Consider the following 23,444-nt stretch of genomic DNA (forward strand, 5'->3'; position numbering starts at 1 on the left):
ATAGATACAATCGTTTATTTCATTTGTTTATTTTCGCTTCAGGTGTCCTTTAAGCTGGCATAAAGATAAAGCAAGGAATGCAGAGCCACATAGTCATGTATCGAAAACTTAATATAGAAAAGCAAGGATTCTCACCACTCAGTAGACACAGTCCAGTATGCCTGCAAAGAGTAGTGAAGGGACTCAAGTATAAGCCCAGACCCCCACTTTTGGACCACTTTTTTGGGCCCAAAAATTAGGCTTATACGTGAGTATATACAGTGGGTTGCAAAAGTATTCGGCCCCCTTGAAGTTTTCCACATTTTGTCATATTACTGCCACAAACATGAATGAATTTTATTGGAATTCCACATGAAAGACCAACACAAAGTAGTGTACACATGAGAAGTGGAACGAAAATCATACATGATTCCAAACATTTTTTACAAACAAATAACTGCAAAGTGGTGTGTGCATAATTATTCGGCCCCCTTTGATCTGAGTGCAGTCAGTTGCCTATAGACATTGCCTGATGAGTGCTAATGACTAAATAGAGTGCACCTGTGTATAATCTAATGTCAGTACAAATACAGCTGCTCTGTGAGGGCCTCAGAGGTTGTCTAAGAGAATATTGGGAGCAACAACACCGTGAAGTCCAAAGAACACACAAGACAGGTCCAAGACAGATCAGGGATCAAGTTATTGAGAAATTTAAAGCAGGCTTAGGCTACAAAAAGATTTCCAAAGCCTTGAACATCCCAAGGAGCACTGTTCAAGCGATCATTCAGAAATGGAAGGAGTATGGCACAACTGTAAACCTACCAAGACAAGGCCATCCACCTAAACTCACAGGCCGAACAAGGAGAGCGCTGATCAGAAATGCAGTCAAGAGGCCCATGGTGACTCTGGACAAACTGCAGAGATCTACAGCTCAGGTGGGAGACTCTGTCCATAGGACAACTATTAGTCATGCACTGTACAATGTTGGCCTTTATGGAAGAGTGGCAAGAAGAAAGGCATTGTTAACAAAAAGCATAAGAAGTCCTGTTTGCAGTTTGCCACAAGCCATGTGGGGGACACAGCAACCATGTGGAAGAAGGTGCTCTGGTCAGATGAGACCAAAATTGAACTTTTTGGCCAAAATGCAAAACGCTATGTGTGGCAGAAAACTAACACTGCACATCACTCTGAACACACCATCCCCACTGTCAAATATGGTGGTGGCAGCATCATGCTCCAGGGGTGCATCTCTTCAGCAGGGACAGGGAAGCTGGTCAGAGTTGATGGGAAGATGGATGGAGCCAAATACAGGGCAATCTTGGAAGAAAACCTCTTGGAGACTGCAAAAGACTTGAGACTGGGGTGGAGGTTCACCTTCCAGCAGGACAATGACCCTAAATATAAAGCCAGGGCAACAATGGATTGGTTTAAAACAAAACATATCTGTGTTAGAATGGCCCAGTCAAAGTCCAGATCTAAATCCAATCGAGAATCTGTGGCAAGATCTGAAAACTGCTGTTCACAAACGCTGTCCATCTAATCTGACTGAGCTGGAGCTGTTTTGCAAAGAAGAATGGGCAAGGATTTCAGTCTTTAGATGTGCAAAGCTGGTAGAGACATTCCCTAAAAGACTGGCAGCTGTAATTGCTGCAAAAGGTGGTTCTACAAAGTATTGACTCAGGGGGCCGAATAATTACGCACACCCCACTTTGCAGTTATTTATTTGTAAAAAATGTTTGGAATCATGTATGATTTCCGATCCACTTCTCACATGTACACCACTTTGTATTGGTCTTTCACGTGGAATTCCAATAAATTTGATGCATGTTTGTGGCAATAATGTGACAAAATGTGGAAAACTTCAAGGGGGTCAAATACTTTTGCAACCCATTGTACAGTCCTTTTTATCTGCAGACATTGCACTTTATTGGCACAGTTTTGTACACAATTTTTGAGATTCATGGGTGTTTTCTAGTATAACGTTTTATATTGGCAATTCTTTTCATTTCAGTACGCACGTAGCACTTTTTTGCAGCCATCTATGTCTATTTGATTGGTTGTATTGGATACGATCACCCTTTATATCAGTTAATTTGCTGCTTAGCGTATTCAACACTTGCACTTTATATCAGCACTGGGGGGGGGGGGGGGGGGAGTTCTGGAGTTCTGATTACATTCAGATGGAGCGGGATTTTAATTGTTTTAAAAAAAAATGTATGATAGATAAGTCTTAAAGTGGATCGGAGATAAACTTTTACTCATTGCATAATTGTGTTCCTTTCATAAAGTTTATAGGGCATTCCTCAAGCCAAATACTTTTTTTGTTTTGTTTTAATACTCTAATTCCCTGTAAACTAAACAAGCCTCGCCCACAGCTCCTTTTGTTCCTTGGCACTGTAGCAAGGGCTTATGGGAGCTCAGTCTGGGCAGGAGGAGGAGGAGGTTACAAGCCATTGATTTCAGAGGCAGAGGGGAAGAGGGAGGAGGAGAGGGGACTGAATTTACACACAGGCAAGCTGATAGCATCTCTAGCCCATAGCCTGTGACAATGTGACAAACAGAACATGGCTGCCCTCTTATCACAGGAATAAATATTCATAAACTTTTGAAGCTGTTTGCAGCTAGATATGCTGTGTAAACTATCTAAACTTTAGATAAGATATATAGACAAGTTACTTGTTATAGTTAGTTTTTCATTTCAGATCCGCTTTAAAGGGACTCCGAGCAGTGCAGAAACTATGGAAAGATACATATCATTTTAAAGCTCTCTTTCTCCTCTTTCCAATGATATATAAACCGCCGCCCTACGCCTTTTAGTTTTCGCTATTTTCGCGATTGAAATTGCTGCAGCCGTGATTTCATTCGTGAAAATAGAGAAAACTAAAAGGCGTAGGGCGACGATTTGGGTGTCACCAGAAAGAGGAGAAAGAGAGCTTTAAAATGATATCCATCTTTCCATAGTTACATTGTATTACACAGGGTGACTTTTTCTGCTGAATGGAGCTGCTGACACTGGGGAAAGTGTCGTCCTGTGTAGTACAAGTAACTATGGAAAGATGGATATCATTTTAAAGCTCTCTTTCTCCTCTTTCTGGCGACACCCAAATCGTCGCTCTACGCCTTTTAGTTTTCTCTATTTTCGCGATTGAAATCGCGGCCGCGGCAATTTCAATCGCGAAAATAGAGAAAACTAAAAGGCGTAGGGCGGCGGTTTATATATCATTAGAAAGAGGAGAAAGAGAGCTTTAAAATAATATGCATCTTTCCATATTTTCCGCACTGCTCGGAGTCCCTTTAATAAAATGATTAATTATTCTCATTAATAGTGGATTTTTGGTGTTATATATATTACATATAGTCTCTTATAAGGGAACCTTGTCTTGGAAAATTATGGTTGTTACAACCTCTTAAAGGGATAATGATAATTATTTATTACCACTGAGCTCTGTGTGTGTTGTTTTTTTTTTTTTTTTTTGATGTGATAATAGTCTTACAATTGTTCAGCTGACATGTTGAAGACAAACAAGTAGCTGTTCACAAAGGTGTGGTTCAGCAAATGCTTTTTTTTTCTGATGATACAGACTCTTCAGAAAAAAAAGCCATGTGTGGCCATGAAACATTATTGGAATGTTTATGCCATGCCCAATATAGTGCTGGCACTAACATGTACATCTGGTGTGCTGGTCTTACATATTTTCTGTTTGCTGTGTTGTACACTTTGACTTGATGCTCTGCCCGACTCTTTCCCAGCCTTCTCATGTAAACAAATATACCATTGCTGGAAGCGTCAAATACTTTTCCATGGATTTTTAGATGAGAAGAAGAGCTTTAGGTCAGAGAAATCAGATCAGAGTTTCTTTTTAGCACCTGACATTCGACAAGACAAATAACATTTATATTGTGCTTTTCTCCTGGCGGACTCAAAGCACCAGAGCTGCAGCCACTAGGGCGCGGCCAGTAGGCAGTAACAGCGTTAGGGAGTCTTGCTCAAGGACTCCTTACTGAATAGGTGCTGGCTTACTGAACAGGAAGAGCTGAGATTCAAACCCAGGTCTCCTGTGTCAGACGCTGTGCCCTTAAAGGGACTGTCTGGCCTAAAGTAAAGGATTTAGTGTTTATTAAAGATACATGCAAATATGTTGTACAAGCAGATGTCATAGTTTGCAAATGTTGTGAACACTCCGAAACTCACGTTAAAGTTGAATTCTGAGAAAATTAGCAAGTGTAGCACATTAATCTTTCCAGAATGTTTAGTGTTTCATACAAAAGATACATTTTTTTCTGTAAATTAATTTTATTAAAACAAACAAATCAAACAGAAGTAAATATGTGTCAAGCAAGTTTCCTAATTTCTTCCCACACAAATGTGAACCCTGCCTAAGGAAAGTGGAGTTAAATTTAGATACATATTAAATTTGAATGACATAAGGAGTCATGAAGCATAAACCATACATACATCTCTGTGTAGGTTGATATCTGCCCCGTGTAATACTAGCTCCCGTACACACTGTGTATGTCCTGCATAGGATGCCACCATCAACGCTGTGGTTCCAGTCTGCCAAAACAGGAATTTCAGATGTGAAAATGCTGCCAGTAATAAAAGGTAATGCAGTTCCACTGTTCCAATGCCACATGCTAGAATGCAGGCTTTTTTATTATTTAAAATATAAATCCAGTTCTCTAAACTCTGTTTCAACATTCTTTTGGTATATAACTGCTTACAACATCATGTGCTTGCCAAGTACCCCAATAGACTTAGAGGACCACTATCGCAAAAAAAAAAAAAAGTAACATTTCTCCAGGAATAAATTGCACTGTAAATTACTTTCTTCCTATGTTGCTGTCACTTACAATAGGTAGTAAAAATCAGACAGATCTGCCAGATATTGGACTGGTCCATATCCTCATGGGAGAGTCCCTGTATTACCTTTATTTTTTGCAAAAAGCACCCCCTGGAAAGGATATATTCAAAGATGCCAGCCAGCCTCCCTACCTGCGTGCACACTATTTTGGCAGTTGAACTGAGCAGCTGACAGCAACATAGGAAAACGTTATTTATAGTGCATGTTACTCTTAGAAAAATGTACATTTTTTATATAAATATTTTACATTTTACAATTATAATTACTGTTTTTATGATAGCTGTCCTTTAAGGGAACCAAATTCTAATTCTGACTAATTGGGGCAGGGACGGGAAATGGGGGGGGGGGGGGGGGGGCAGTTGAAGTAGGAGTGGGAATGTGAGGAGACTGCAAAAAGGTACATGGGTAATGTTTATTTCAGCAAATGAGGGCTATCTAATGTGTGCTGGTGATGTATATAAAACCACACAAACTGTCCACAAACTATCAAAACAAAATCAGTTTGGTGGAAATAAAGGCGTAGAAAGCACGCATTAAATGTTTGGAGAATTCCAGATGAAGCTAAGTATAGTGAAGTGTAGTCAGAGGCGTAGCTATGGGGGGCAAGGGGGAACATCTGTCCCGGGGCACAGCACTGTGAGGGCGCACAGCACCGCCGCTGCACCCCCACGTGCATTTTGTGCAAAGTGCCCACGTGGGCAGACAGCTGAATGTGGATAGCGCCGGTGCTGCTCGCAGAGATCATGCAGAAGCCACATCACTGTCATTCTCTTCCTGTAGGATGTGTAAGCCGCTGGCAAGGCTTGCTCACATATGAGATGATAACAGGAGACTTTGAGATAGGATGGGTGGAGAAAGTTTCCAGGGCAGACTTTTTTGTGAGTCACATAAAACATTCCAGGCCAGACATTTGTCTTCCCTCTCTTTCCTTTCCAGAAAGGTGTTTGCAAGAGCATGCCAGCCTCCCTGCATTCCCTGCAATTACCCCGGCTGCTGAGAGTCTGGAAAACAGGGATGCTGCTGGAACAGAGATTTTATAATGAGAATAAGATCAGCGCCAGCCACACAGTAATTCCTTTAGCTTACAAGGGTTGTGCTATTTTAATAATATCAGCAGAAATGAGTTTAAGTATTTCCACATTTCTTTAGGTATTATAATCTTTGAGATATCTACAGTAACTGTATGCCCTGGTATTGGTGTAATATGGCACCTGGACCCCTACCTTTATTACAAATAACATACCTGAAATAAGTGAATTCTAGACAATGATACCACTGTTCTTTAGCAGAAATCTGGCAGCTTTAAGGTTTATATTTAAAATATTGGCACTTAAATTGTGAATGAAGGTAGCTATGAATTCATGGGTTGTTTGAGTTTTTCTGCAATTTCACTATGCAAAACATGTCTGGAGAAGTTTTTTGTGTGTATATATATATATGCAAAGCAGTCAGATTCCAGAAGTTACTGTTTTCTCTGGAAGGGTAAGGATATCCATCCTTACCCTTCCAGAGAAAACAGTAACTTCTGGAATCTGACTGCTGACTGCATTGCCAGCGCAGTCTCCCATACAGCGTGTTCTCACTGCAAGTGATTACTGGCATTTAATAGCACTTTACAGCTCTAGGAAAATGCTAGGGCACTGTGAACTCTGTTACTCTTAATTAGATCAGTGCACACTGCTGGCTTGGTTTAAGGGATACAAGCATGTTTTTTTGTTTGTTTTTTCTTGTTTTTTTTTTGCAAATTGTCCTGGTTTCCAACTACTGAAGGAGCTGCCACCCCCCCCCCCTTTCCCTCTGCCCTTATTTATCAAGGGGAAGGAGTAAATGTAAGCAAGTGTGACTTCTCTAAACTGTTTGAAGTAGTGTCCTGTATCCCTTCCCCCCTGCTGGTGAAAGCCTTTGTTCAGTTTTGTTTTCTCATTGCTACTGCTAATTACATCAGTCCTTATCTGCCTGCTCTTTCTGCGGACGGCAGACCGCAGAAGTAGGGCAATATTATAAAAGCCTCTAACAAACTTTTAAAATGTAAAAAGAAGAGGTAAAATTGATTTTTTTTAGTAATGAGTCACATTGTTACCATGCATTTCTAATGCACTATTGAGATGCCCTGAGGGCTAAAAATGCTGTTCGGTTCACTTTAAAGATGTAGAACATCCTACTATGGGCACTTCAGCGGCACTGACTATGTATATGCAGAAGGGTAGTCGGAAACCAAATCAGGAACAGTGCAAAGTGGAAAGAAGGGCGCCACCATAGGCTGCATATGCAGAAGGGTAGTCGGAAACCAAATCAGGAACAGTACAAAGTGGAAAAAAGGGCGACCATAGGCTGCAATGATAAAATCCACAATTAGCGGTAATAGAGGGAAATTTGGGTGCACGGAGGCACTCGATAAAATGCAACAAAGGTGCCCAAATTCCATCTATTGCCTAATTTTATTGGGCGCCTCCACGCACCCAAATTTCCCTCTATTGCCGTTATTCGTTGCTTTTATCATTGCAGCCTAATGGAGTGGGGATTAGTAGCTATAGATGAAAAAATTGCAGCTGTAATTAGTGGGAGTGAAGGGGTTTTGGGGAAGTTGGAAGGTTAAGGTTTAGGAGGTTTTTAGGTTTAGGTACCACCAGGGAGGTATTATGGGTTTGGCACCACTAGGGGGGAAATTAGGGTTAGGCACCATCAGGGGGGTGGTATTAGGGTTAGACATTGGTAGAGGAGGGAGGGTTCAGATTTATTATTTATGTTCTGTGTGAGAGTAGGGTTAGCGTAGGTCATTGAAATATTGGTAAACATAACCAATATTTTACTATCAGAATAAAGTAGTAGACTATCGGTAAACTTACCAATATTTTACCAGTGGCAATCCACTGTGCCCTTTTTTTCCAGGTGCCTTTTGATGTATATACGCAGTAAAGATGCTCTTTTATTAAAACAAAACAGCCAATAACAGTGACAACTCCTAAAAAAAGAGTATTTTTACTGCTAGTGTGGTGCCAACTATACTGCTTCATTGTTTCATTGAAAATGAAATAAGCTTAAAAAAATTAAAACACAAAACAAGGGTGGAGAGCAGAAAGAGTACACTTCCACATAGATGTTGCCTTAATTATGCCAAAGTGATGCAATTGGGATGGCTTTTACTAGCTTGTACTCTGACACATCTTGTGCATGTTGCTAGCAGGAAGGATCTGATTGGTTCAGGACCTTGTAAACATCTAGTATCCTGTACCTGCCCGGTCCAAGAGTTCTGCCTTTTCCTGTATATTTATGGCTGTATTGTGTATCCATAGCTGGGCAGAGCTGTGTTGCCAGCCAAGTTAGTGAGGAATTTTGTCATTCTTCATTCTATTTCCTGGAAAAGCTATAAACTATGAAACTGACAGACACGTTAAATACGTCTACATATTCCCTCTTCTATAAGCCAGTATAAAATGTGCTCTCTAGTTATTTTTTTATTATTATTTTTTTGCTTTAGCTTGGTTTTTCGATGGCTGCTTGCTTTTTAACACATAAACCGCAAATCCATTACAGCATTACAGTGCCCTGTTAACCATTCCAAAAGATGATGGAAGAATAAGAACAGACTTGTTGTCTGGCCATATTGATGAAGCAGATAGGGATCTGGAATTCTTGGCATACACAAGTGAAGGGCATACACTGTCTCTGCAGTCCACATCCACACGGCCGCTGTTCAACAACAGCTGGAGAAGGGCCAGGTTTCCTTTCCGAGCAGCCCAGAAAGCAGCATTGGCAAGAGGCGTTTCCTTCTGCGTAAAATAACAGTGTCAGATTAGTTTCATGGCATCCTGATTTCAGAGATACAGCAAAAGCTTCAATAGATTTATAACAATGCAGAATGTATTTTGGCCTGCTATGTGTAGGTTTTGGGTCTTGTTCATGTAAAAGACATTGCCTTCAAACAAAATATTTTTGAGACTTGAGAAAAATTACTTTTTCCTTGTTGTTGAACAAGTCCTTGTTCAACCTTCTCATTTTTTAGTAAAGGCACACTGCATGATTTTGTGCATTGCTCTTTTCCTGCATGATTGGCTAATAAGATGACTGCATGAATAAGCAGGTGTATGGGTGTTCCTAATAAAGTGCCTAGGAAATACATATTGCAGTGCTGATTGTGCTTCTGAAACTGGATATAATGCGGCAGCAATTTCAGTTCTACAAATGCACCAGATTGCTTTGAAGGTCCAATTTTGTACAGCAACTATTTGCCTGTTTTGCTACTGCTTCTCTCTGAAATGCTGTAGCCCACCACTGCTGACCCCTTAAAGGGAACTAAATATGTGAAATCACTTTCGCTCCCATTCACGTCCCCATGCGGAAGTGTATTGGAGAGACAGCATACAAATGCGGCCGTGCGAGAATCTGCAGCATGCTGCAGATTGTCGGGTTGCTCCGCACCGCTCCACAAAACCAGCATGCAATGGAAACTGTTCCATTGCCGTGCATTGGTTACAGTGCAGCCATGAAGTAATGCGTCTATAGGCTCATACACACGTCCGTTTTTTGCGAACGCCCGGCGGATCGCTCAAACTCACTCTTATCACGCGAACGACAGTCTGTACACACGCCCGATTTAGCGGGCGAACGACTGAACGACAGGTCTTCAAACGACCCGTCGTTTGCAAAAAACGGACGTGTGTATGGGCCTTAAGGTCCGTACACACGCCGGACTGGAGGCAACGACGGATCCGTCGTCACCTCCCACTGGGTGGGCGTTCCTGCGACAGTCCGGCGTGTGTACAGTCTGCTGCATCGCACCGCGTACAATGGAAACAAGCCCTTAAGATCTGCATCAGAAAACGAGATAACATTGTCTTTTGTTTACATTCCTCTGTTACATTCCTAGCTGTGCTAAATAGGAGCTGTCTCTGCTTCTAGTGTGCACACAGTGGAGAAATAACCACTAGAAGATTTTAAAATATAATAAAAGCAGCTATGAATAAAATGCAATAGCAACTTGTGATTTGTAAACAAACAATATTACTTGTGCACAAAAGCAAATATGGTAACTGAATGGGTAATAAAAAGTAGAAAACCACATTTTATTAAATGTTATGTCAGAGTTTCACAAGGCTTTATAGCTAAAATATTAGAGGCAGAAGATCAGCAGGACAACCAGACAATTTGCATTGTTTAAAAGGAAATACATGTGTCAGCCTCCATATCCCTCAGGTGTGATAATAAATCTAAGACGAGAGGATCCCAAGGATTTTTATTTACCTGAAGCTTCATCCAGCACACTTTAGTCTGTCAACTCCCGCTGTGTTATCTTGGTCCAATCTGATGAGCTGCAGCAGCCAATATAATGTTCGCAATCCCAAGGGCTACAGTGCTTGCACTTTTCTGGGCCGCCAACCATCTCAATAAAAGAGCATTCTGCACGTGTGCAATTGATTAGGGTTGCAAAGGTGCTGGGGCCAAATGCTTCTGGTCACGGGAGTGTGATCAAGGAGGCACGCAGCCAGGGCCGTGCATGTGCAGTAGTCTCTGGCTGTGCTGAGTGGCGGACTTTACTGGGGCAGACAGCAGCACAGTGTGGAGCACTGGAGAGACATCAAAAGAGCTGCCAGACTATCGGGGGCTGCAGGAAGCTCTAGTTAAGTAAAAATCCTGTGGTTCCTCTTGTCTCAGGTGCACTTTAAGTTCATGCTTGAAGTAAGTGTGGGAACGTAAAATGACGGGATGTATTAGGAGATCACAGACCTATGCATTCTCTGGATTTGATAAAATGTTTGGACAATCTGCTGCGTTGCGAGACCGGGTTAAATAAAAACCTTTGTTTGGGTAGTGGTTTTCTTTCATCATCATTTGCTACATCCAGAGTCTTTGGTGCATCCAAAAACTATGTCATGTTCCTTAGTTTCCCTCTTTTTCACTTCTAGTCAGTGGTGCTCAGCAGAGCTCGAATATTCGAGTAGCTCGAATATTCGAGCTCTTTTTCAGCTATTCGAGCTCGGTATTCGAGCTCCGAATAGCTGGAGCTATTCGAATGGGCTATCCGAGTACACTCGAATAGCCCATTCACTATTCGAGCTATTCGAGCAACTCGGCGCTATTCGAGCTCGGTACCGAGCTCGAATAGCGTCATAGCCCAGATTGATGTCCTTAGAGCCAATCAGAGGGCTCCCAGGCCCTCTGACGGCAGCCAATCACAGAGGGGGACCCTGGCCAGCCCCTACCCTATAAATAGCGGCCGCCATGTTACGTTTCTCCATGCTTGCCTGAGACTTGTACAGAGAGAGAGTTGCTCCTTTGTGCTTTGGCTTAGCAAGTGCTCTATTGTGATCATTTACCTAGCGTTTTTGCTCACCTACACCTGCCATATACACCTATATTGTTGTTAGTTAGATAGACATTGTATTTTAGTTAGTAGCTTGTGTGTTACATTAGAGACAGGCAGCTGCTGCAAGCTTACAGGTTTAGGCCTCAGGGGGGCCTTGCCTCTGTGGGCAGCTGTCCTCTGTTTATTTCTCTCATCTATACCAGTATTTCTGCTGTCCTTTACTAATAGTATTGTAGTTATACTGTACTAGGAGTAGGACACTCACTGACTGTCACTGTTTATAGGCTACTAGCTAGCTCCTGCGTGTGTGCACTCACTCACTGTCTGTGTGTACACACACTCTATTTCCTTCTGATTACTGATAGATTATTGTTAGTTAGTTGTACTTACTGTTACTACTTACTCTTACTGTACTAGGAGTCTAGGACACTCAGTCAGACAGTCACTGTGTTCATAGGCTACTAGCTCCTGCGTGCGGTCACTCACTGTCTGAGTGTACACACACCACCCACACTCCATTTCCTTCTGATCGCTGATTGATTATTGTAATTAGTTAGTTCTACTTACTGTTACTACTTACTCTTACTGTACTAGGAGTCTAGGACACTCAGTCACTGTGTTCATAGGCTACTAGCTCCTGCGTGCGGTCACTCACTGTCTGAGTGTACACACACCACCCACACTCCATTTCCTTCTGATCGCTGATTGATTATTGTAATTAGTTAGTTCTACTTACTGTTACTACTTACTCTTACTGTACTAGGAGTCTAGGACACTCAGTCACTGTGTTCATAGGCTACTAGCTCCTGCGTGCGGTCACTCACTGTCTGAGTGTACACACACCACCCACACTCCATTTCCTTCTGATCGCTGATTGATTATTGTAATTAGTTAGTTCTACTTACTGTTACTACTTACTCTTACTGTACTAGGAGTCTAGGACACTCAGTCACTGTGTTCATAGGCTACTAGCTCCTGCGTGCGGTCACTCACTGTCTGAGTGTACACACACCACCCACACTCCATTTCCTTCTGATCGCTGATTGATTATTGTAATTAGTTAGTTCTACTTACTGTTACTACTTACTCTTACTGTACTAGGAGTCTAGGACACTCAGTCACTGTGTTCATAGGCTACTAGCTCCTGCGTGCGGTCACTCACTGTCTGAGTGTACACACACCACCCACACTCCATTTCCTTCTGATCGCTGATTGATTATTGTAATTAGTTAGTTCTACTTACTGTTACTACTTACTCTTACTGTACTAGGAGTCTAGGACACTCAGTCACTGTGTTCATAGGCTACTAGCTCCTGCGTGCGGTCACTCACTGTCTGAGTGTACACACACCACCCACACTCCATTTCCTTCTGATCGCTGATTGATTATTGTAATTAGTTAGTTCTACTTACTGTTACTACTTACTCTTACTGTACTAGGAGTCTAGGACACTCAGTCACTGTGTTCATAGGCTACTAGCTCCTGCGTGCGGTCACTCACTGTCTGAGTGTACACACACCACCCACACTCCATTTCCTTCTGATCGCTGATTGATTATTGTAATTAGTTAGTTGTACTTACTGTTACTACTTACTCTTACTGTACTAGGAGTCTAGGACACTCAGTCACTGTGTTCATAGGCTACTAGCTCCTGCGTGCGGTCACTCACTGTCTGAGTGTACACACACCACCCACACTCCATTTCCTTCTGATCGCTGATTGATTATTGTAATTAGTTAGTTCTACTTACTGTTACTACTTACTCTTACTGTACTAGGAGTCTAGGACACTCAGTCACTGTGTTCATAGGCTACTAGCTCCTGCGTGCGTGCACTCACTGTCTGAGTGTACACACACTAAATTTACTTGTGATTACTACTGATTATTGTAACTGCTAGTTGTACTTCCTGACTGTTACTACTTACTTACTGTACTAGGGGACACTCACTCAGTCACCTCACCAACCAACCCACTCCATTAAAGTACCCCACTTTTCACCCGCCCTTTTACAAAACTTTTGTCTATACGCCCAAAACATTTAAGATGTCTGGAAGTGGCAGCCAGCGCGGTTTGGGCAAGGGGAAGGGCAGCAAGGGAATCAGGAGGAGAGGGAGCAGCATTGTGGCAAGCCGCGGCCGCGGGCGCGCCACCATGCACAGTTCCGCAGCAGCAGCAGCAGCGTCAGTGGCTAACATTCCTCCCATAGCCACTGGCCGTGGACGCCTTGGGCGCCGCCCAGCAGGAGCATCTGCAACTCACGCTGCAGAGACACAGCAGCAGCAGCGTGTAGCACCTGCTCCGATTTTCCTCCAGCCGGGTCGGAAACGTCCCATTGAGGAAAAGGATGCAGACACTGTGGTGCAACTCATGACGGAGGATGAGCAGCCCGCCATCAGCTCTGCATCCGAGGCCTCCACCCTCACCACCACCACCACCACCACCCCTGTTCGCAGCAGCCGCCCAGCAGGGTCTGGGGAGGAGGCCAGTTCACCGTCAGTCGCCGACCTCTCATTCAGCACTCTTTTGACCCCAGGCATGATGAGTCAATTGTCTGCTGTTGTTGGCGATTTTGAGGAGGAGATGCTGATGGGCACTTTGGGGGATGAGGGATTGGACAGCAAGACTGTGGCGACAGTCAAGCAGCCCATCCATGCATCAGGAGAGGAGTTTGGGGGGTCATCATCCCAGCAGGACATGTTTGAGGAGGGGGAGGATGATGTTGATGACCCGGTGACAGACAGAGACTGGGTGCCACCACCTCCAGGGGATGTCGTCCTCAGCAGCTCGGAGGAGGAGGAGGATGCGCTTGTGGGCCTTGCAAGGAGGCGCATCATTGCAAGCATTGGCAGCGACCCACAGCCTGCTGGTGTCTCAGGCTCAGCAGCAGCAGCAGCAGCATCAGCCAGTACCACCACCAGCCGCACCCAAGCCCCCCCCCCAACCACCACAGGGAGACAGGCAGCAGCGCTTCCATGCCGTAGGGGGATGTTTCTGTCACCAATCTGGCGCTTTTTCACCATGCCCACTGTGTACAGCAAGTACGCCACTTGCAACCACTGTCAGCGGAAGTTGAGCAGAGGTGCAGACCCCTTAAAGTTCAGCACCAGCTCGCTGATCAACCACCTTGCGGCTAAACATTTCCACCAGCATGAGGAGTTCCAGAGGCTGAAGGCATCTGGTGCTGGCAGTGGCACCACACCCATCACTGCACAGCCTTCAGCAGCAGCAACAGCAGCCACCCGCCCTCCTGCTCCTCCAGCAGCACCAGCAGGAGTGCGGAAACGCACTGCTCCTCCCCCCTCTGCAACTCCTGCCGCCGACACTGAGGCCTGTTCTGGCAGCCAGTCCTCAGTGGCCTCCTCCGCTGTGTCTGGTGATTCCCGTGTCAGCAAAAGGCCACGCCAGAGCCTTTTGAGCGAGTCCTTCCAGGGGGTGGTTAGGGCTCTGCCTCCCAGCAGCCGTCGCGTGCGGCAGCTGAACGGCTTGCTGGCACGGGCCATGTGCTCCCAACTCCTGCCGTACACGCTCGTGCAGGAGGGGAGCGACATGCGGGCGCTGCTTGCTTGTGCAGCCCCAGACTGGCAGCTCCCCAGCAGACACTTTTTCTCCCGCAAGGCCATTCCAGCACTGCACCGCTTTGTGATGGCCAATGTGGAGCGAGGGCTGGAGCACGCGGTTGGTGAAAGGGTCCACGTCACCATGGACTCCTGGAGCAGCCGCTTCGGGACAGGCCGCTACCTGTCCTTCACTGTCCACTGGGTCAGCTTGGTGGAAGGGGGTGAGGATGGGAGAGCAGCAGCGGGCACAGCAGCAGCAGCAGCAGCAACACAGTGGGTGGTGCCACCCCGCAGGGTCAGGGGAACTGCAGCGGGTTCCTCCGATCCTCTGCCATCCTCCGCCACACCTGGCCAAACCCCCCGCCTCAGCAGCAGCGTGAAGGCCCGCCACTGCCAAGCGCTGCTGCACTTGGTCAGCCTTGGCAAGACCAAGCTGACGGCAGCCCACGTGTTGGCCAAACTCCAGGAGCAGGAGAGGATTTGGCTGACCCCCAGAGGCCTCAGAGTCGGAGAGGTGGTGTCCGACAATGGGGCCAATCTGGTTGCTGCCATAGACAGGGGAAACCTGACCCACATCCCCTGTCTTGCCCACGTGCTGAACCTGGTGGTGCAGAAGTTCCTGCGCACCTACCAGGGGATGGGCGAACTGCTGGAAACGGCAAGGAATGTTGTGCGTCACTTCCGGCGCTCGGCTGCAGCCTGTGCGAGCCTGGAAGACGTGCAAAAGGAGCTGGATCTGCCACGCCATCGGCTGATCATTGACGTTCCGACTCGCTGGAACTCCACCCTGGCGATGTTGGAGCGTATGGTTGAACAGAGGCACGCTGTCAACCAGTACCTTGCCCTGGCCACTGTTTCCGCAGCTCGGAGAAGGGACAAGACCAGCAACATCCCGTCCATCGTCCCCGATGATGACTGGAGGCACATGCAGCAGGTGTGCTTTGTGCTGGCTCCCTTCCTGCAGGCCACAAACATGGTGAGCAGGGACCATGCTATGGTCTGCGAGTGGGTGCCCCTGGTTTCTCTGCTGAACAGGGCCCTCGATGGTTTGCTGGAACAGGGAGCGGCAGCCTTGGACCAGCAGGAGCGGCAACCAGCTGCGCAGTCCACCTCTGAGGGGGAGGAGGAGGAGGACTTGGTGGAGGTCCCTGACCTGGCTGCTGATGAGGGGGATCAGCACAGCGCAGCTGAGTTGGTGCGGGGGTGGAGAGAGGATGAGGCGGCAGAGGAGGAGGATGAGGACAGCACTGACGTCGATGTGCCAGCAGACGTGGCCCGCCTCTTCCCAATGGCAGCGCACATGCTGGCGTGCCTGCGCAGGGACCCCAGGGTGATCCAGATGAAGCAGAGGGAGGACATCTGGATCAGCATGATGTTGGACCCACGCCTCAAGGGGAAGTTGAGCCAGTTCCTGCCGCCTGCAGGAGGAGACCCAGCGCAACAAATAAGGAGCTTGCAGCAGGCCCTTGTTGAGCGCTTGGAGGAAGCCTTCCCCCAGCCTTCCACCCCCACTGTCCAGCAGCCAGCACAGAGGCAGCAGCAGGTGCCTGCATCCAGCAGCAGCAAGCGCCCCACAGACCTGCTGTCTCTCAGCCACGAGCTCTACAGGACTGTAGAGGCTCCGGCAGCAGTGACTAGAGAGGAGATGCATGCAGCAGCATCCTCCTCCGGTCACAGCCAGCGCCTGACCCGCATGGTGGCTGACTACATGGGGTCGTACAGCGGGCTTGACAGCGATGCCCCTGTTGATCCCATGGAGTATTGGGTCAAGCGCATGGAGATCTGGAGCGAGCTAGCGCAGTACGCCCTGGAAGTGCTGTCCTGCCCCCCTTCCAGCGTGCTGTCCGAGCGCTGCTTCAGTGCAGCTGGTGGCGTGGTCACCGAGAAACGCTCACGTCTGTCTCACAAGTCTGTGGACAGACTGACGTTTCTCAAGATGAACCAGGCGTGGGTGGAAGGCGAGTTCCTGGCCCCTGTTGTCGGCGAGAGGGGGACATGAACTGGCTGCCGGAACCATCGTTAATGTGCCTTACCACCCTTTACCACCTCCTGGCTCCTGCTCACTAAGCCAGCCTGGTTCACTTTGACTATTACGTCGCCTGCAGCCACACATTTTACACCTACAGTGGGCTGCTGTGTACTGCCCTTCTGCTGTCTGTCTGTGTTTCCCACTGCCAGGGTACACAGAATGACCTTCTTCTGCTGCCACTCTGCCACCAGCTATTACGTCAAACAATAGCTATATTGGTTGCAAAACCGAAACCAAACAAACCATTAAAAAAAAAAAAGGTTTAATTTTTCTGAGGTGCCCGGGTTGAAAACTGTGTTGTTCCAGTTGTGTATTGGACACAATGTGGGCTGCACGACCGCTGTCTGGGACCTCCTGTTGTGTTTATTTACGGCCCTGGTATCACCGCTAGGTACCAGGGCTATTATGTCACGCTGCCTACCTGCTGCCACACTCACACTGCTCCTCCATACCTCCTCCTGCTGCTGCTGCTGCTGTCTGTCTGTGTTTCCCACTGCCAGGGTACACAGATGATTTACCTTCTGCTGCCACTCTGCCACCAGCTATTACGTCAAACAATAGCTGCTCGCCTACTCCTCCATTCCTCCTCCTGCTGCTGCTGTCTGTCTGTGTTTCCCACTGCCAGGGTACACAGAATTACCTTCTTCTGCTGCCACTCTGCCACCAGCTATTACGTCCAAAAATAGCTAAATTGGTTGTAAAACCAAAAACCAAAAAACCATTAAAAAAAAAAAAAATGTTTAATTTTTCTGAGGTGCCCGGGTTGAAAACTGTGTTGTCCCAGTTGTGTATTGGACACAATGTGGGCTGCACGACCGCTGTCTGGGACCTCCTGTTGTGTTTATTTACGGCCCTGGTATCACCGCTAGGTACCAGGGCTATTATGTCACGCTGCCTACCTGCTGCCACACTCACACTACTCCTCCATTCCTCCTGCTGCTGCTGTCTGTCTGTGTTTCCCACTGCCAGGGTACACAGAATTACCTTCTGCTGCCACACTGCCACCAGCTATTACGTCAAACAATAGCTGCTCACATAATTACTCTCCTCCATTCCTCCTCCTGCTGCTGCTGCTGTCTGTCTGTGTTTCCCACCGCCAGGGTACACAGATTTACCTTCTGCTGCCACTCTGCCACCAGCTATTACGTCAAAAAATAGCTATATATCTGTGTAATTGGTTGTAAAACCAAAACTACAAAACCATTACAAAAAAAGGTTTAATTTTTCTGAGGTGCCCGGGTTGAAAACTGTGTTGTCCCAGTTGTGTATTGGACACAATGTGGGCTGCACGACCGCTGTCTGGGACCTCCTGTTGTGTTTATTTACAGCCATGGTATCACCGCTAGGTACCAGGGCTATTATGTCACGCTGCCTGCCTCATTGACTGCATGCTGCCACACACTCATCCTCCTCCTCCTGCTGCTAAATTTACCTCCTGCTGTCTGTGTGTTTCCACTGCCAGGGAGCACATACAATGGCGCTTCCAACATGCGTGCGCCACCAGCTATTTGTTGTTACGCTCAAAAATAGCTGCATTTCTTTAAAAAAAAAAAAATGAAAAGAGAAATAAGTGACGAAGAAGACGATATAGAAGAAGATGAAGAAGAAGAAGAAGATGAAGAAGATGAAGAAGAAGATGAAGAAGATGAAGAAGAAGATGAAGAAGATGAAGAAGAAGATGAAGAAGAAGATGAAGAAGATGAAGAAGAAGATGAAGAAGAAGAAGAAGAAGAAGAAGAAGAAGAAGATGAAGATGAAGAAGATGAAGAAGAAGATGAAGAAGATGAAGATGAAGAAGATGAAGAAGATGAAGAAGAAGATGAAGAAGATGAAGATGAAGATGAAGAAGATGAAGAAGAAGATGAAGAAGATGAAGAAGAAGATGAAGAAGAAGAAGAAGAAGAAGAAGAAGAAGATGAAGAAGAAGATGAAGAAGATGAAGATGAAGATGAAGATGAAGAAGATGAAGATGAAGAAGATGAAGAAGAAGATGAAGAAGATGAAGAAGAAGATGAAGAAGAAGAAGAAGAAGATGAAGAAGATGAAGATGAAGAAGATGAAGAAGAAGATGAAGAAGATGAATATGAAGAAGATGAAGAAGATGAAGAAGAAGATGAAGAAGATGAAGATGAAGAAGATGAAGAAGATGAAGATGAAGAAGATGAAGAAGAAGATGAAGAAGATGAAGAAGAAGATGAAGAAGAAGAAGAAGAAGAAGAAGAAGAAGATGAAGAAGATGAAGATGAAGAAGATGAAGAAGAAGATGAAGAAGATGAAGATGAAGAAGATGAAGAAGATGAAGAAGAAGATGAAGAAGATGAAGATGAAGAAGATGAAGAAGAAGATGAAGAAGATGAAGAAGAAGATGAAGAAGAAGAAGAAGAAGAAGATGAAGAAGATGAAGATGAAGAAGATGAAGAAGAAGATGAAGAAGATGAAGATGAAGAAGATGAAGAAGATGAAGAAGAAGATGAAGAAGATGAAGATGAAGAAGATGAAGAAGATGAAGATGAAGAAGATGAAGATGAAGAAGATGAAGAAGAAGAAGAAGAAGATGAAGAAGAAGAAGAAGATATAGAAGAAGAAGAAGAAGATATAGAAGATAAAGAAGAAGAAGAAGAAGAAGTATATACAGTACTGAACAAAATTCTGGACACAACTTCTCTTTTCACCTTTTTTTTTTTTTAAAGGAACATCCCCACATAATCACTTGCTGTTGTCACTTGGAAAAAAATATGTTTCTTGCATCATTAACCCTCAAAACAAGTGTTGGGAAGCTATTTAAGGCCAATTCGAATAGTCAGCTCGAATAGTTAGCTCGAATACCGACTCAAATAGTGAGCTCGAAGTCCGAGGTCGAATCGAATAGTAAAAATTATTCGACTCGAATATTCGACTGACCTCGAATAATTTACTATTCGAATTCGACCAAACTCGAATTTTAAAAAGGGGTATTTGAGCATCACTACTTCTAGTAGGTGTGAATGGAGGACTATACCATTACCCACATTTTCAGTATGGCCATGCCAGATAAATTTCCTTTTAGAGAACCTAGGCTCATGTTTCAGATTTGTTAAGAAAACATGCAGCTGTCAGGAGAGTGGGAGTTCCTTTCCTATAACATAACCAATGTCCTGACCCCACCCACTTCATCAGCCCCTGCTGTTCACAGATTAATTATTTGAATACCTCCCTGCTCAGTGTGTAGTAAAATATCTAACCCTTCACTCCCCCCCCCCACACACACACACACACTTTGTGCTTACAAAAGTCTTGTGTACATCTTATCACCTTGCCCTGCCTCCCCTTTTATTTAATTGCTTTTTTAATACTTTTGGGTAGGCGTGGGAAGAGTAACTCCTTTATTGCACACTAAGCAGGGAAGGGAGTTATGACTATGCTGAGTTGTAGTGCTGGCCACAAAGAACATAGGGGGGTCAGAAGGTGGAGTCAGATGATCTGTGCTCAAAAGGAGACTTACTATTGCTCCCTCTCAGCTTATCCCTGATTACATCATGTGATGGCATAGCAGAAGGACAGTAACCATAAACCTGGTCTGTTAAATAGACTGCAATGTCAGCTCAGCAGAAGAAAATAACTACAGAATCTAGTGAGGGAGGTAGTTTCAGTGTACTGACTGCAAAAAGGAAAGAAGTGCAATGCAAAGCTGTACTAGGGCTTCAAGTATATAGCTTAATTTCACTGTAGTAGGGCTATCTTAACCACTTCAGCCTACCTTATGCATCCGAGCAATGTTCACCTCCCATTCATTCGCCAATACTTATCACAATTAATTGATCTATATCTTGTTTTTTACGCCACCAATTAGGCTTTCTTTGGGTGGTACATTTTGCTAAGAATTATTTTTTTTAACGGGAATATTAAGAAAAAAATGTAAAAAAAATTATTATTTCTCAGGTTTCAGCCATTATAGCTTTAAAATACTACACGCTACCATAAATAAAACCCACATACTTCATTTGCCCATTTGTCCCAGTTATTACACCATTTTAATTATGTCCCTATCACTATGTATGGCGCCAATGTTTTATTTGGAAATAAAGGTGATTTTTGTCAATTTGCATCCATCACTATTTACAAGCTTATAATTTAAAAAATATAGTAATACACTCGCTTGACTTGCATATTAAAAAAGTTCAGATCCTTAGGTAACTATTTGTTGTTTTTTATTTTTATTCTACTTTATTTTTTTTTTATTAAAAATTTTATTTGGGGTTTTTCGGGGTGTGGAGGTAAACAGGGGATTTTAAATGAAATTTATTGTGTATATTTAAAAAAAAATTATGTAGATGTAGTTTTACTATTTGGCCACAAGATGGCCACAGTGAGTTTTTGATTTTAATAAAGCCGTCAGTGTTTCTTAGGGGGACATAGATCAATGAATGGGATCTGTATTCCCACTCATTGAACTCAGGGGCAGCGAAAGGCGGCGGGAGTGCACGCGGCCCCGCAGCAGCTGTGCAGTCTATCTGGACGATTATATCCGTCCAGATAGACCGAAGTGGTTAAAGGAACACTATTAATACCCAAAAGTTCTGAAATGACAATGTACAAATGTACAAATAATGTCTAAGTAGCTGTGTAAACATGTTCCTACTTTTCATGTTAAATATCAGATGGAAAAGAAATCATTGTGTGTAGATTTTAGCTATATTTGGAAAGCCTCATGTGCATAGGTGAATCTCTGCAGTCTGACATGTTAAGAACAGTGTAATATTGAAGCAGAGTAATATGAAAACAAAAGCCTGCCAGGTATCAGGTTTCACACACACAATTACAAATGTTTATGTTGCACATAAGATACATTTCCTCTGTTCTCTGTGAAAGAAAGCTCTGCCTGTCTCTGACTGAGCTCTCTGCACACACAGGATTAGCAGATGCACTATGAGGGAATTCCCCCTCCCCTCATGGCTCATTCTGCCGTCAGATTAGAGCAGACTGCCTTCAGAAAAGTGTGAAAGGAATTAGATAACAATAATACAAAGAGATAAGGATTCAAATGTATACACCAGTACTTAGCAGCAGTTCCCAAATATTTCCTATCTCAGTTGAAAAAAACACGTTAATCGATAGTGCTCCTTTAACTTCAAACTCAGGCCCCTTTTCCATTTATGGCTGAACTGCTTGTTGGTCGACCAGTTCAGCCTCCCATCTGCTTGGGTTATTTTCCACCAATCTGATTCCTTCCATGGCCATGGATTCAGGGCCATGAAAGAAAGGTATTAGGCATTAAAACACAGCAGGAATACAATTCTTTTTCTCTTACAATTCTGCACATACCTTGGAAAAATCTGTTACCTCATTGCCATTTAAAAATGTCTGTATTTTTCTCTTTTTGATATCTAAAGGTGCTAATATCAGTACAGTATTTTCCTCAGATGCAATCTTTTTCACTTCAATACAATTGTACAGAAAACAGCACAGTATGTGGGGGAAAAATCAATGTAAACTGATTCTATGGTCAAATGGAACAGAAAATTTTGACAACCGAATTGTTGGAATTTGCGATTGCATCTGAAGAAAGTTACCTAATCATCTGGCTTCTGCAAACAATTGATAATTACCTTCCGATTACTTTAGATCCTGCAAATCTACTAATTAAATCATCACATCAGAGTAAAACACTGTATTGTTAATAGGCACTTAAAGACACAGTGATCGCCAACCTATCAATACTACCTGTAGCACCTTAGGTACCTAGAAACAATCACTTTCAGATTTCATCTACACTGCCACCTTTTGGAGAAGTCTGAGATTACATTACAAACAATCAGGTACAGCAATAACTTGCAATATCGAAGTTCTCTTTGTATAGGCAATGTTTCTAGGACAAAAAGTAAAAACAGTACTAGCATAGGAACATTTTTTGTTTTGTTTTTTTGCAATAAAAGTGTCTTAAAACCCTTTCCTGTATTACTAAAATAGTTGGATTATTATGAGGTAATTAGTATACTGTGATAATAAAACAAAAATATTGAAAAAGGCTGCCTGGTTCCATTGTGAACGCAAACATATACAACCAACCACAGCACAAGTTATTTATCAACACTTATTTTCGTCTGTAATTTACATTTTCATTCTTCCAGTGTCACACTTTTTTTTCTCTTCAGAATCCCAGTAACTGCTGGGTCATTTCTGCAGTATGTAAAGTGACTCAGGCCTGGGAGAGCACATTGTGCACTGTACTAGTTGAGAACTAGGCCTGGATGCTGGGAGCTGAGGCAACACACTGTGTGTACCGCAGCTGTCTGTCTGCTCACACATCTGTGTAAAATAAAGATTTCTTACCTTAAAGGACATCATGCACATCTCAGCAGCAGCTTAGGGTTCTTTCCTTGCAAGACGAGAGGGTAATCCTGAAATATATCAGCGCTTCAGAGCAGCTGCTTCTTGGCTGCTAGCAGTATCCTGAGCATCAGCTTGCTCTTCCATCAGCAGATAGTGAGAAAAGAAAAGCTCCAAGCCTGGACGCTGCAGAGTTGTAGCCAGCAGTATATTGACTCCTTCACTGCCAAAGCTCTAAAGGAGGATGAAGTGTAGAGATACCAGAGCAATTCAAGCACTGATACATGTAGCATTAGTAGATTTGATTAATCAAATATATTTGTGTAGAAATTACATTTCTAAATTAATAATAAGTCAGGCTCTTTGGTTTTAAATATTAGATGGTACGGAATATGAATCCTTTTCAT

The 23,444-nt window shown here is 44.2% G+C and overlaps 1 protein-coding gene across 3 annotated transcripts in view; it reads right to left on the reverse strand.

Annotated features, from left to right (window-relative positions):
- LOC137518872 (ankyrin repeat domain-containing protein 29-like) overlaps window positions 1–23,180 on the reverse strand; it is an 83,855-nt gene extending 60,675 nt beyond the window's left edge. For 2 of the 3 annotated variants that reach the window (XM_068237264.1, XM_068237266.1), the window contains exon 1: window positions 4,436–4,720. In XM_068237264.1, coding sequence (XP_068093365.1) covers window positions 4,436–4,678 — 243 coding nt within the window. In that variant the 5' untranslated portion in view covers window positions 4,679–4,720. Of the gene's footprint in view, window positions 1–4,435; window positions 4,721–8,500; window positions 8,612–23,040 lie in introns of those variants that run through there. The other variant, XM_068237265.1, reaches the window with a different exon arrangement.
- Window positions 23,181–23,444: the final 264 nt, after the last annotated feature.

The sequence above is a fragment of the Hyperolius riggenbachi genome, chromosome 5, assembly GCF_040937935.1.
Source record: "Hyperolius riggenbachi isolate aHypRig1 chromosome 5, aHypRig1.pri, whole genome shotgun sequence".
NCBI classification, from domain to species: Eukaryota; Metazoa; Chordata; class Amphibia; order Anura; family Hyperoliidae; genus Hyperolius; species Hyperolius riggenbachi.